Below are 14838 nucleotides of genomic sequence, written 5' to 3'. Positions count from 1 at the left end.
GCATGAAACAACGACTCACTGACTTCAACACCATTCGCCATAGCACATGACTAAGGAACTGTGTTCCGAAAGCTAGGGCTAAAACAGGTCGTTAAAATCGTTAAAAAAACGGGTCTTTAAAATCTACATTGTGAAGTAAGCAACGATCATGCTTCTAAAAGCTAAACTCAATCTAAAATACTACTACGCTTGCTACCCTCATTTCTTAATGAGTTGACTAAACTTTCAAATAAGCAACGATCATGCTTCTAAAAGCTAAACTCAATCTCAAAATACAGTACTACGCTTGCTACCCTCATTTCTTAATGAGTTGACTAAACTTTCAATTAATAATTTCTTTTATTCTTTTGCACTATAAATAAATGTGCCATAGGATAAGCACAATTGCTGCTGAAGGCCGCAAATTATATTACGGAGAGCTGACTGTCTTCCAATCAAATCGTCAATTGAAGAAAACCACTTTAGTTTAAAATTTTTACTTGACTAGTTTTCCTAACACTGCAATGGATGGGGAACGGCAAGCGCACGATTACGTTACCTTGGAATATGATTAATCTTAATGCCACCTGCTGTCCGCAAGAACTAATTATTCCTACTTTAAAACTGTTTTTTAAGATGCCGGTTTTTATTTTTTGGTTTTACTCTGAACTCGAACGGAATAGCAATCCAGTTGGATTGAAATGGAAAGGAATAGCAAGTCTGCTATTCATGTAACAAAAGTTCTTGTTGTTTCAGATAATGTATGCAGACGTTGAATCAATGCATATCTAACAATCTTCTTCTTGCGCTTGAGGCCCACGCAGGTCACCTTGTTATGTCCAAGCATAGCAGCCAAAATCCATCGACTGCTGCGCCTGGATCTAACGATCGTACCCAAATCTCACAAACGTACCCTCAACTATTTCCACTCAACAAAAGCTGTTCAACGGACATAGCGTGACATTTAAAATGGACTACTGGAAATTTGAGAAAACACTTTATGTCCTCCACACCAGGCTGCTTTGACTATTGCTTGCTTTGACTGTTCCCTTTTGCTTTCCAGTGTTTTACTCTTGTTCGTCAAAACTGGTTTTAAACTGACGAGCTCTTCATCCTTGCACACATATTCAATTCATCAACATAAAATAAACTTGAGTGTTTGCTAGTGCGGAACATCTAGTTTGCAAACGTCAATCAAATTCCTGACTGATCGGAGAAGAACGTTCGTTTGGATAAACAACAAATGATTTTTGCAAAGTAAGCAATTCAGATGGCAACATACCCACTTGCTGTGGACAAAGAATTCGTCAAAAACTCTGACGAACGATGACATCATAGATATGTCTTCGTATCTGGGCTTGCACCGGGGGTTGAAAATTTAGATTAAGTTGATGAGAAGGCAACGTTTTACGTTGGTTAGTGTCCATCTTCAGGTATGCCTTTAAATGTAGGCCTACTCAACATGTTCGTGTGCGATGTATAAGTTGGAGTCTATGACAGAAAATCTTTTCTTTCATCACTTTAAAATATCGCTGTTCGGGCAGACACCCCCTCCAAAAAAAGTCTTTCCAGTGCTATTACAGCGTTTCAATGACATTGTACGACATGATGAATAACGTTTCATAGATGTTTGGCTGCGTTCTCTCGTATATTTTTAAAGAAACTTTTTATTTCCAACATTAATGTTTGTTCCCCCAATCGTTGGTGTTGCCCTTCTGAAACTTTCTTTTTAGCTCCACCACCCATGCGAAAGTGCCAGGATTAAGTTTGCTCTATCTAATAGTCTAATAGAAGATTTATCAATCCGAAGATACAAACTTCCACGGTCACTACCAATCAATCATTTATGAAGACAAAATATAGTGTAGGCTACTACGTTTTGCTTCAACTGTTTGTACAGAAAGTTCAATCGTTTAAGCCTGCGCCGCTTCTCAACCTGTGTAGCCTACTATGGAAGGCTTGGCAAGTGCGCCTCATGGAAATTGAAATATTATTGAAAAAAATATGTAGCTATTAATTTAAAAATCAAGAATAGAAAGTTTGTGTTCTCTGAATTTGAGGCAATGAAATGGGTAGCTTACTATATTATATGGTGTCATATCTTGTTGGTCAAAATCTTCTTTTTTTCACCCAAAGGTTAGGTTAGAGTTAGAGTCCAATCGGAATGCTTTCGCCTAGAAGGCCATGTGTGCTTAACCGCTTGCACACTGGTGTTGGACTTTTTTGCTTCAACATGGGAGATGGCTACATCCGCGGCTTGTGACTTTGATGAGAAGGAACAACTCGCAGATTGCACCATCAGCAACTGCGGCAAATGGTGTCCGTGGTTTGCCAGAACAGGACGATAATAGGATGATAATAAATCCAATGGATGCTTGACACCTGCTCAATCATCTAGCCTCAATCGTCGTCAATGCTCGAGGGTGGTAAAAGGAAGAACCCCTCGACCCTTGGCGAAGAAGAAAAGGTTTACGGTACACTAAGAAGAATAAGCGGTATATCGTCACATTAATGATCAGGAAAACGAGGTAAAACCTTGATGAACATGAACAGGTGTTTGTGTAGTTTGATGCACGTCTGTATAGCTTGCGCACTCACAAAGGCAAATGCAGGGATATCTAAAGAAGGGGATACGAAGGCTTTTATTGCGTCTGACAATAGAAGGGCTTTTGTTTATCGTAAATAGCCTAATCTGTGTTTATCGTAAAATGACAATTAGCACCGATAGTAGTTTGATAAATCTTGTTATAATAACTTGCATTGCGCTATTAGCATCAGGCCTGGATATTCACAGCATGCTCACGGTTGCTTGTTAATTCAACTACCCATATACTTGCTTTACATCTAGCCTCCTGCAAAGGCTTTGTTAAAAAAAGCAGCTTACTGGTAACTTTTCAACTGTCTTTGTAAACAAGTATTCTTTAAATATGCTCTACGTAACATTTGCTAACTGTCTTCTGTAGCTCATTGTACCAGCTGCACTACAAAACTTTCTACGATTTTAAAAAGAACCACATGTTTAAAGCTCTACAAACTACCGCCCTGGTAGTGTCATGAGAATAAGGCAATCGCTGCGAGTCTTCATATCCCCTTCTCTAGATATCCCTGGGCAAATGTCAGTCAAATAATTACCCAACTACCCTGATTTTATTTTTAGATCAGTCATGCATAAAACTTAACCAGTCATGCGTGCGATGTAGCTGCCGTGCGAAGCCAAACAGACAAGCAGGAGATAGTAACTAAGTCAACATAGAGCAGTCTATAGCCTACCACTCAGCATACTGTACTTTCAAAGTAAGCTGTCTTTGTTTAAATAGGAACTAGTGACAGTGTATAACAAACTGTTGCCAAAAGTGTGTGTCAGACCAGATAGGCCTACAATTCTATCAGTACCGTACGTTGCCCGCCTTGAAACTGAAATGAATGTGGAACCTCTTCATGTGCACACACCATGCAAACACAGTCATGCTTTGAGCAAGATTTCTGGATTTGATGTTTACATAAAATTGGAAAACCTGCAGCCTTCAGGATCTTTCAAAATTCGTGGAATTGGACAGTTATGTCAAAACTATGCAACTAGTGGCTGTAAAAAGTTGGTATGTTCATCTGGTGGTAATGCTGGAATGGCTGCAGCGTTCGCAGCGCGACAACTTGGAATTCCAATATCCATCATCACTCCCAACAGCACTCCAGAGGTTACAATTAACAGGTTGAAAGAAGAAGGCGCCGAGGTAATAGTGTCAGGGGCTGCATGGGATGACTCAAACAAAACAGCATTGGAGCTTGCATCTTGTCCTAGTGTGGCTTATGTGCCACCGTTTGATCACCCAGATATATGGGAGGGACATGCAACATTGGTAGAAGAAATTACAGAAAATCCAGACTTGGTGATATGTTCAGTTGGAGGTGGTGGATTGTTGTGTGGAATTGTCAAAGGGTTGAAAAATAAGAGATGGAGAACTGTTCCAGTTCTTGCTGTCGAAACAATTGGAGCTGATAGTCTTTTCGCCTCTGTCAAAGCAGATAAGTTAATTAATAATTACCTTGTCAGAGATCTCAAGGTAAGGTTATGCTACATTATGCTAATGTAAGGTTAATTGCTCTTATATGCCTGGGTCAAATATTATGCCTGGTATGCGGGTCACTTATTATGCCTGGGTCAAATAGACTTATAGCTAGGCTATATGCTGTATCAAGTGCACATGAGAATTGATTTTCTTAGCTTTCCATTTGTTTAACTAATTTCAGTGTTGCCATGTGCATTTTACTCTTTGACAACTCTCCGCAACAGCATTATCTGTTAACTGGGTTATTGTGATTATTACTATGTTTTTCTGTGTATTGTTTGTTTTTCTTGTATGTTTGGTAGTAAATATGGACCTATAGGTCTGATACAAATTATAGCGTTGACAGTGCTGGGTGCTCTTGTACCCGGGATGATTTTAGGGACTGGAAACGAAGAAACCACTGCATATGTTTTGGATGTGGTGCCTTTTTCTTGTGAGTGTCGTAGTTTTGAGCCCGAGAATCTCTTTGGTACCGGGCCCAAATTATCCGCCCAACGGCCCTATAAGATGCAATTAACTATAAAAGAAACGTCAGACACATCGCGATGCTACATTGATTTAAAACGATTCCTGTGCTTGTAGTACAGTTACAGCGCAAGTAACCTATAAATCTGATGTTACATAGTTTAATATTTAAATGATATACAGTAGATTATAACATGTGACCTTTCAAGAGTCACTTTACATTACCTTGCAGTCTATTTTAAACGTTTAAAACATAGAGAAAACATAATTCTAGCGGTATTATTAAAAAAAAAACTGTTATTCATTAATTCATCAATTATTATTATTGTAGCATTGCAAAGAGTCTAGGCGCTAAGACTGTAGCTAGTGAAGCACTGAATGTGACTAAAACTCATCCAGTAATCCCGTGTTTGGTTTCCGATCAGGATGCAGTGAGAGCAGTTGCAAGGTTTTTAGGTGAGTTTTTGTTGTTTTATGGTTGTATTCCAACACGTCTCTATAGTAACTGTAAGAACATCTACTGTATTTCAAACCAATCCTTTGTTTATTAGATTTATCTTCTTATAGGCCTATAGATTTTTATTTGGTTCAAGTGATAGAATCAACTCCGGCTATGAAAGTGGAAGTGTGCACAAAGCTTTTCCTATTTTTTTTTTTCTCTATGAAACATCACGCTAGCTTGTTTTTAACAATTCTAAAGCTGGAAGCAGTTGAAGATTGAATCCAATCAGCTATCACTGCACAATTACATATGATATTATTTTGACCATCCACAACGGTTTGTCTCAGGGTGTGATCAAAGATCAAGCTGTGACTTTGACCTGTGATCAAAGATCAAGCATCGTTAACTTGGATGTGAATGCAAGTTGACCTTTGAAATGACTTTTAGCGTTTCCAAACAGAATCTTCTCTAAGTGTTCTTAATTAGCGTCTCCTGGTTTGGCCAGAACGGTATATACGAACAACAATGTTGCTCCGAAATCCGTGCACTTAAAATCGTTTTTAACGCTAAATATTTTCTACAGACGATGAAAAGTTCCTGGTTGAGCCTTCGTGTGCAGCTTCATTGGCTGTTTTGTATAATGGAAAATTAAAAGAAATGAACTTGAAAAATGTGAACTCAGTGCTTGTTGTTGTGTGTGGAGGAACGTCAGTCAACATGGACGTGCTTGCTAAATGGAAATCTGATTTGAATTGTTAATTGAATAGGCTATAGGCCTATAACTTCTTTCAAAATTTTAATCGGCCAGTGGAAAACTGTTACTCAATTTTAAACCTGATTAACCTTGACATTTAGTTGTAGCTTCAATAGAGAATAGAAACGGCTCAAACCAGAAGTTTGCAGAAAACGGCCTAAATTCTCTAAGGAGGACCACTTCCAATTACTAAACTCCTTCAGACCAAACAGCCCTTCTGAACACAATGTAGATGAAAGCTAACGAGGCAATCATCTAATACAGGGCTGTGCAAACTTGCAGCACTGATGGGCCAAATACAAATAACCAGCTTGGTCCGGTTTGTGTCTGGTTTTTAGGCCCGCGGACGACTTAAATTACTTTTAAGTTTTTGGCTGCGTGTAAGCGAATAGCTACCACAAATAGGCAAACATGTGGCTGCAATCAAAAGATGTACAAGGGATGTAGCCAGGCGCGGATTTATGGGGGGGGCCCAGGGGGCCCGGGCGCGAAATATTTTTTCCCACGAGATTTTTGTCTCATTTGCATATTTTCGTAAAAGTTTGTATTAAAACCGTGTGAATTCAGCGTTTTCTCGTTGGCACGGTTGGTTCAGTGGTTTCATCCTTGCCTAGTGATCGTGAGAACGAGGGTTCGACGCCCGTCGAAGTCAAACTTTTTTTTTCTTTAAAATAATTTTTGCGGTGCACAAGAGCTTTTCAAAAAAAGTAGGGTTAGGGAAAGCTTATATTTTATTATCATTGCAGAATTTCATTGGCAAATAGTTATTTCGCAATCTGAATCAACCAATCTCTCAAAACACTTTCGGAAATTCTTACTTTTAGAGTGACTAGAATCAATGAGATAAAAATCTCGTGGGAAAAAAAATTTCGCGGCCCGGGCCCCCCCAAAATTTTGTGAAAAATTGTATGTTTCCGCATCAAATGGTTTGATATGCTTCTAAACAGCTGATATTAGTCCCTCGGCATCACAATTGATAAAAATGGTTATTTTAATGTCTATTTTCTAGCATATCGTATATGTCGTAGTCAGGGGTGCATTCCTAAAAAAATTTTTGGGGGGGCTCTAACACTTAGCTGTGTTGTTATAGACAAAGTATGTATAAGTAATCGGTGTAGGTTAGCCAACAATGTTTACCTTTTTTAAAAGGAAACACTGTTCAGTTTGTTTTTACTTCTGAACATCATGTCGAAAAACAACCCATGCTAAAAGATAGCTTGAAGTACAGAAAAAGGTAGAAGCAACAAAACGTGAAAACGTGGTTGAATCCGATATAAAATTATAAGTTTGAAATTTGGCTTGGTTGCTACACTGCAATCTCCTTTGCTTTTTTTTTACTGCGTAGGCCTACACTTGAAACTCGATTTGCATGAGCTAATTCCAATCTCTTAACTCAATAGTAAACTTATTTGAATGAGCCAATCCTAAGCACACTTGCAAAAACATTGACTGCAATAGAAAAGTAAGGAAATGCTATTCTTGAAATGAGCGCTTGTGGTTGCAGATTTGCTAGTAAGAACCAACAAGCTGCCAATGTGACAGTTACACTAAAATCTCATTTAGTTATTAACGAACAGTTTAAAAAACTCCAATTACAGCAAAAGCATATTCCAAGTTGGTGCAAACGAGATTACACAAAACAAATAGCCTGCTGCCAGGTCTTTGGTTTTATGGGCTAAGTTATAAGCACCACGACAGTCCTTGATTTTAGCCAGCAAACAGTTTTTGCACAGATCTGAGTTCATTCAATGTGGGCAGTTTAGAATGCTTAACTTGAATATCCACAGCCGACCAATGAGTCTTCAACCACTTCTGAGTTGCCGCAGTCCCATTCCATAAATGAGGAGGTGGTCCATTGATGCTGATGAACAACAATGCTGAAACAAGTGAGTAGGGTCAGCCGTGATCGTAGCGGTGTGATGACCAAGTTCATTTGTGAAAATCCACGTTCGGCTTCAGCAGAACTTATAGCTATCATGTTTAGTACTACGTTCTTGAGCAACTTTATCGTATCTGGTATAAAGGATTGTCAACATACAATTGAAAATAGGAGTGATGACATGAAATCTCTCCTCTATTTTTCGTAATCTCTGCTCCCCTTCTTGCCATGGAACTTCGACTGCAGCAGGCCATAACTCTGGTACAATAATTTCCAAGTTCTTCACAGAATTTTCATTGTTGGTGTCCATCATCCTGTTTCCAATGTTGTCAACCAAAGCTTGAATAAACCGATTACGATCAAAAGAAGGGTAGTCTCTACGTCGAGCTTAGAACTGGTCCAATGTTATGCCTTTAAAGGAATAGTTTTTTGTACTTCCGGGACTCAAGTTAACAACTTCATCAAACGAATACTTTCCTTCTTGAATAGCTTTTTTTATTTGAAGTAGAGAATTAACAGTCCATTTGACATGACGATTAGCTACTATGAAGTTGATATTCCCAGTCTGGAGAGTTTCTAACAAAAGTGATAATTGCCGAAGACAATCTTTTAAAAGCGCCAGATCTTCTACGAATTCCTTGGTGGTCATTTTTATGAGACCTAATCAGGGAAAACGGCGATTGCTATCAACTTATGTTCGTGTTCTTTTGCAGTTCTGTTGTGAGAAAGCTGTTAAAGTGTTACTTGTTCAGTCGAGAAGTTGTTGTTCAGCCAGAAAAGCTGAAAAATGGAAGCTTGAACGAGCCCCCCCTGAGCCCCCCCTACATCAAGCCTTTTCGTATTTCGGGGGGCTGAGCCCCCCGAGCCCCCCCAGGAATGCAACCCTGGTCGTAGTATCATTGTTCATATCTGTTTAGCTTTTTCTTTCTTTTTAATTGATTTTCAAATTTTCTGGCCCCCCCCGAAAAAAACTCTTAGATTCGCGCCTGGATGTAGCCCATGTAGGTAAAGATTTAATTGCTGGATTTTTCACTGATTGAACTTAGCGGGTTGCAAAACATAATATTTATTAAACGTTGCAAACTTGAGGAGGCATAAATGAAATTCGTTTAACGCGCCACACAATATTCAAAATTCATATCTTTTTTTGGGCCAAAAAGTTTGAGTTTGCGAGCCACGGTTTGTACACCCCTGATCTAATGGCTCGAACAGCCACACTCAGTGTTAGTCTGGAAAGACAAAGACCATTGCGTCGCAGTCTTTGTTTTTAGAGGCTGTAACCATAGGCTGTTAAAATAAACCAATCATATTCAACTATGATGTGAAACTAGTTTGACCCCCCGGCCTCCATAAGTTGGTACACTTGGAAAAGTTGTTTACAACCAAATAATATAATAATCATGCTTTTATTTGCGCTCATTGCAATAACATACACAACACTGCGATCACAGATGCGATACAACAGACGACAGGTTGGTTGGTTTTGAATTTTTATCCTCGGACTGACAAAGCCTTGATTGGTTATTCCTGGTAGTTTCGCATACTTGTAGAGGCTCTTGACGCAGGGCCGGTTACCGAGATTAGCAGAGTGAAGTTTTCTGATTGTTGAAGTGTTGTTGCCGAAGAATTATTCCATCTATTAGATGCCGCTGAATGGAAAGCAGTCCTGAAAATGCGTTGCTCAAGCGCACACCCCGAGAGTCGAACTTGTGCCGCGTGATCTTGAGCAGGGCGCGTAACCACTGAGCTAACGGGGCGGACAGGAAGCAGCGAAGTGACATATAGTCGTCGAGTCGGCTGCTCCCCTTAGTTTGGCTTGCCATTGTCTTGCCAAGACACAGCCGCGTGCTCTGGAGTGGTGTCGAACCCACGTCCTTTCGAACGTCGCGCAGACATTCTCACCACCAAATGGACAGTGATAGGTCAAAACACAGCATTACTTTGCAAAGTCTATTGTTTATATTGCTCAAAATATTGTTTTGTTTTAAACACTTTGCAGTGAGCAACGAGGGGAAGACCATAAACTGTGAAAAGGCCGACAACTAAACGGATACTACTCTTAATAGCGTTGGTAGAGGAGTCCAGGGGGTACTTTGTGCCTGGGATGATTTTAGGAGCTCATAACCTTTCTTAAAAGCCCGAAAAATTATGAAAACCACCTCAAATTCAATGGATTTGGTGCTTTTTTCTTAAAAATGTCTTGATTTGATGCCGAAGTTCTCATAGGTACCAAGCCCAAATTATCTTTTTAAACGACCCTGACCATTTTTGATTGTTTTTTTGCTTAAATGTTGTTGATAAAGCAAACGCTTGATGAAAAAAAATCACTTGGAAAGCTGTGCGAGTAAAAATGATCATCCAGAATTCAAGGACTTGATTGTTGTATTTGCGACTTGATAAACGAATGACGAGACTGTATACCACAAAGCAAAAATTAAGTACGGTATCGTATACCAGTCAGCAATGTTAAGCTTTCCGTAACACGCGTTACATAACTGAGCTGATTGATGCATTGTAAGCCAACTTTTCATGCAATCGCTTAACTGTAGGCTAGGGCAGGCTACACGGTTTATTCGTTCACATATGCGTCTATATTAGTGTGAACGAAGTTGAGCCACTTCTGCTTTATCAAAAACTAGATTATCATCCAAACTTAAGTGGTCAAAAAGTGAGTTAGTGTGTACATTAAACAACACTTCTGTAAACAAACCTTGCAACCGCAATAATAAACTTATATTGGTAAAAAGTTTCTTAGAATTGTCATTGCTATAGTTGTAGCAACATAATATCCTTTCAACTGATGCTACAAGCTCTGTAGTCGAGAAGATTTAGAAAAGAAAATAAGGTAGATTCAAACAGGACTAGATTTTCAAATATATGGTTTTGCAAACTACAACATATGCTAAGGTAAATGCCACATAGATAAAGTGACTGGTTTTTAATTTTGGTTTCATTGGTGGCAAAAACCATGTTCAGAAGAGTAGGCTATGTCCACCTCGTTAGCTCAAACGAATAAATTATGTATGAAATCTTTGGAGTTGAATATCATCTAATTCTTATAAGTAGGCTAATTAATTAGTAGAACACTGGTGGTTTGTGTTATCACAACTTTCTTGTGATAACACAAGAAATCAAAGAAAGGAGCAAAATAGTTAGAACGCATGGTTAATGTAATCAAAAAATAAAGAGCCCAAAATGTAGAAACTTTTTAAGAAACATCAAGGCAAAGTATAAGTTTAGTTTCTACATTTTGTACTCTTCATTGACAAAACATGTCATGCTATCTAACTCAAATGTTCATCGCAGGTCAACACAGACCCGGTGCTAATTCTCCACTGCATTCTACATAATTTTTGTGTTATTGAAGGATTTGAAGCCCACATGCTTAAAAATAAAAAAAGTGGCTGACAAATCGTAATTGCTAATTATTTTGAACTTTATAAACTTTCTTCACAATGTAGATATTAACGACCTGTTTTAGCCTGATGCTGCGGGTTCGCTGTGGTAGTAGCGGTTTGCACCAGCTTTAGGAACACATTTCCCTAGTCATGTGCTGTGACGAATCTTTGCAAACTTTAATTGCATGCGTGGATACCTCTCTTTGGACAGTCGTTTTGACAGATGTGCCCTTGAAACTTACTTGGAGTTTTAATTTGGACTTTGGTCCAATGCTACATTGCTGATTGGTTGGTTTTGAATCTTTATCCTCGGACTGACAAAGCCTTGATAGGTTATTCCTGGTAGTTTCGCATAGGCCTACTTATAGAGGTGTTTGACGCAGGGCCGGTTATCGAGATTGGCAGAGTGAAGTTTTCCGATTGCTGAAGTGTGGTTGCCGGGGAATTATTCCATTCACTAAGTGCCGCTGAATGGAGAGCAGTCCTTGGAATGCGTTGCTCAAGCGCACACCCCGAGACTCGAACCAGGGCCGCTTGATCTTGAAGCTTCTTCGTTTACGAAGTCATGCGCTAACCAACTGAGCTATCGGGGCGGATTGCATCAAATATCTTGTCAGTAAGTGTTGCTTTCACGTTGATTGAACGTCAGCGCACGTTGGGTCAATGTTGAAGAAGATTAGTGTGCTATATGACTAACGTACGACCTTACTGAACATCTGGATTTAAAACATTTTTAATTACTTTGCTTTGGGCATAACCTACTTTCACACATGGTTGGAACAATTATTTTTAACTTTTGCGTTTCCTAATTTGGACTTTGGATTCGGCTAAAAATCATCTCTTCAGCGGATCGTTCTTTTTACGTTAATGCAACGTCTGTGCGCTTTGTACCAAATTGTAAAGGGATTAATTTGCTGGTATGACCTATCGAACTTATGTTTCACCTTTTTTAATTGCTTAAACAAGTTGTCTTGACCACTCTGCTTTAATTCCCATATTTGGACATTTTGTTACAGTTGCGTGGCCTTTTTTTAATCTGGAGACACTGCAAATACTCCAGACAAACAAGTGTTAGGCATTCCAGATTATACATGGCCTATTGTTGGTCTTTTCAACAATGCTAAACTCATATTTACTACATTCCCAGGCCAGAGAATATTCGTTTTCAGAACATACTGTAATCTTTTCACAAGATAAAAAAGTTCTCCAGAAAAAATAAGTCACAGTGTTAGAAAAGTATCCAGTAATATGAGATGAAGTGCATTGACTAATAGCTCTCGAGCTGATCACACCTCGTTCATATCTGTGTTTTATTTGTAGCACAAAGTTAAGAATAAAAATCTGGTGCTAGGCAATTTGGCTTTTACATATTGCTTTTACGTCTTTAAAGATGTCAGTAACTGACGACTTAAAGTCAGTTCGCACTGAAGCAGTCAATGACGTGGTGAAGTTGTACAAGAGAAGATGGTTTCTACTTCTCTGTCTTTCAATATTTCAAATTTTTGAAAACTGTTCAGTACTGGTGTTTGGACTTGTAAATAACATTGTGGTTGCCTATTTCAAGGTAACTTACGCGCAAGCGGATTGGATGACTTTGGCATCACTTGCTGGAGCAACTACAAGTGTTCCATTCTTTGTATGGTTTGCAATGAAACAAAAAATAAATTTTAGAAAACTTGCTATAATTTGCACTTTTGTACTGACGATAAATTTTGCACTTCAAATCTTATGCTTTGGCCTTGTCGTGTTTCCACTCGCAATAGTTGGAGGATTGATCGGGGGCTTGGGAAAGTTGGGTGTTTACTGCTTTCCATCAATGTTTGGAGCTCTTTGGTTCCCAGAATCACAGATTGGCATTGCTACAGCTGTACAGTTTACTGCTGCTTCTATTGGAAATATTCTCGCCTATGCAGTTCCTCCAAAGATTCTCATCAATCCAACACTTTCAGCATCGACAAACAGAAGCCACATCAGTGTACTGATGAATTTAACAAAAGTTATCAACGACAGATTCCCTAATCAACTCAACCATACATGGTTTGCGAGAGATAAAGACATATTTATTGGAATGTTTCTCACATTATTTGTCATAATGTTGTTATTGTTGATATTATTTTCAATATTTCTTCCTGCTAGTCCTGAACATCCTCCGTCTATTGCAGAAGCAACTAAGCGCCACCAAGCTGCTAATTCCACTTCAAAGAAAATCACTTTGAAAATATTTCTTGAAGAAACTAAACCTTTGTTGTTGGATAAACAGTTTTTGGTGTTGTTGTTTGCATATTCCATCATCTATGATGCTGTTTTTATTGAGGATATAATGTTGCAGCAAATAATTCGGTCGATATTACCATCTCTTCACACCAAAGATCCACCTGACGTCATCGGAAGTTCTATCATGCTGCTTTATTCGTTTGGAGCAGGAATAGGAAGTTTAGTTTCAGGGAAAGTTTTAGATTGCTTCAAAGCATATCGAGTGCAATCCATCACGGGCAGCTTTCTGTCATTTCTTTGGACTGTTGGGTTGAATTTGGCATGTTACTATGGTAACCTGGTTGCTATGGGTATTTCTATGATGTTTTATGGTTTTTCAACAAGAATAGCAACTGTTCCGTTGTTTGATGGAATTATGCAGCACACTTATCCGCGCGAGCCATTGTTTGTGACAGTTTGGATACTTTCAATTACAGAAATATGTGCTATTGTTCTTAATGAAGTTGCACGTTTATTATTTTTACGTACAAGTTCTTTTGGTGTTCTTGTGTATCAGTCTGTGTTGATATTTTTCACGTTTCTTTTGTCAACTGCTGCTAAACCAAACTTGAACCGACTGAACGTGAAAACTCATGATGAGAACACCTCCGAGTTTGAAGTAGCACGAACACCGTTGCTGTCAATCAAACGTTCTCCGTGATACCGTAGGGCGTGGGCTATTGGCGCCTTATGGCGCTTCATGCAAATTTCCTATGATTTTTTTTTTTTTATTGTTATTACAATTATTGCAGACAAAGATTTGACCATGGCAATCACACAAAAACGACAAAACAAGCAATAAAGGCACTACCTAGCCTGTTATTGTCATGTATTCGTCATTAAGATAAAGAGCCAGCTGTTATTATGTCAAGTAGCACATCAACAGATCTGTAAAGCATTCCAATGTCCTCACGGGCATTATCAAACTAGTAAAATATAATTTACGCCTGTCGGTCCTTTGTGTGTGTTGGAGAAATGTAGGACTAATAGCCTTGACAGGAGAGTCCAGAGGATAGCCGATTTTTCGATATGGCCGGGATGATTTTAAGGGCTTGTAACCTTTCCAAGCGGCCCCGGAACTCGAAAAAGCCACCGTGTATTCTTTGGATACGGTGGTACGTTTTTCTTAGAAGTTTTTTGATTGAACGTCCTGGGATCGCATTGGTACCGGGCCCAAATTATCTTTTGAACGGGCCTGTGTAGGACCTGTGGAACAATGGGTCCAATGGAACATTAGAATATTGATCGAGGCCCCTACAAAATGTATGATAGATCATTTTTTCCATTGAAAAACATTATTTTTATATCTTAATTATTTGAAAATAAATAGTCAAGATTTCATTATTATAATTGTTGTGGTTACGGAGTAGGCTAGAGCTTAAAAAGGTAGAAATAGGTTTTACGCATAGCAACGCGCTAACCACTCGGCAGCAGTGGCCGAGTGGTTAGCGCGTTGGGCTTGCAGTCGAGAGCCTGCATGTTCGACTCCAGCCACCTGCACTTGCTATTGTTTCTCTGGGCAAGAAACTTTACGATAATTGCCTCTACCCGGTGATCGATTTCGAGTAATGGGTAGTACCAAATTTAAGTCATAAGTAGAA

General features: G+C 39.0%; 2 protein-coding genes across 2 annotated transcripts; both read left to right on the top strand.

Moving 5' to 3' along the window:
* The first annotated feature begins 3398 nt into the window (after positions 1 to 3398).
* On the top strand, positions 3399 to 5761 carry LOC145784071 (L-serine dehydratase/L-threonine deaminase-like). Its single transcript, XM_082595824.1, has 3 exons — positions 3399 to 4045; positions 4843 to 4967; positions 5537 to 5761. The coding sequence occupies exons 1-3, from the start codon at positions 3399 to 3401 to the stop codon at positions 5710 to 5712; spliced, it is 948 nt and encodes a 315-aa protein (XP_082451950.1). The 3' UTR covers positions 5713 to 5761.
* Positions 5762 to 12374: 6613 nt separating this feature from the next.
* LOC145784070 (choline/ethanolamine transporter flvcr2a-like) lies at positions 12375 to 13898 on the top strand. The gene has a single exon (XM_082595823.1). It carries the CDS (start codon positions 12375 to 12377, stop codon positions 13896 to 13898), a length of 1524 nt encoding a protein of 507 aa, XP_082451949.1.
* Positions 13899 to 14838: the final 940 nt, after the last annotated feature.

The sequence above is a fragment of the Aplidium turbinatum genome, chromosome 15, assembly GCF_918807975.1.
Source record: "Aplidium turbinatum chromosome 15, kaAplTurb1.1, whole genome shotgun sequence".
NCBI lineage: Eukaryota > Metazoa > Chordata > Ascidiacea > Aplousobranchia > Polyclinidae > Aplidium > Aplidium turbinatum.
This window is presented reverse-complemented; position numbering and strand designations above follow the sequence as displayed.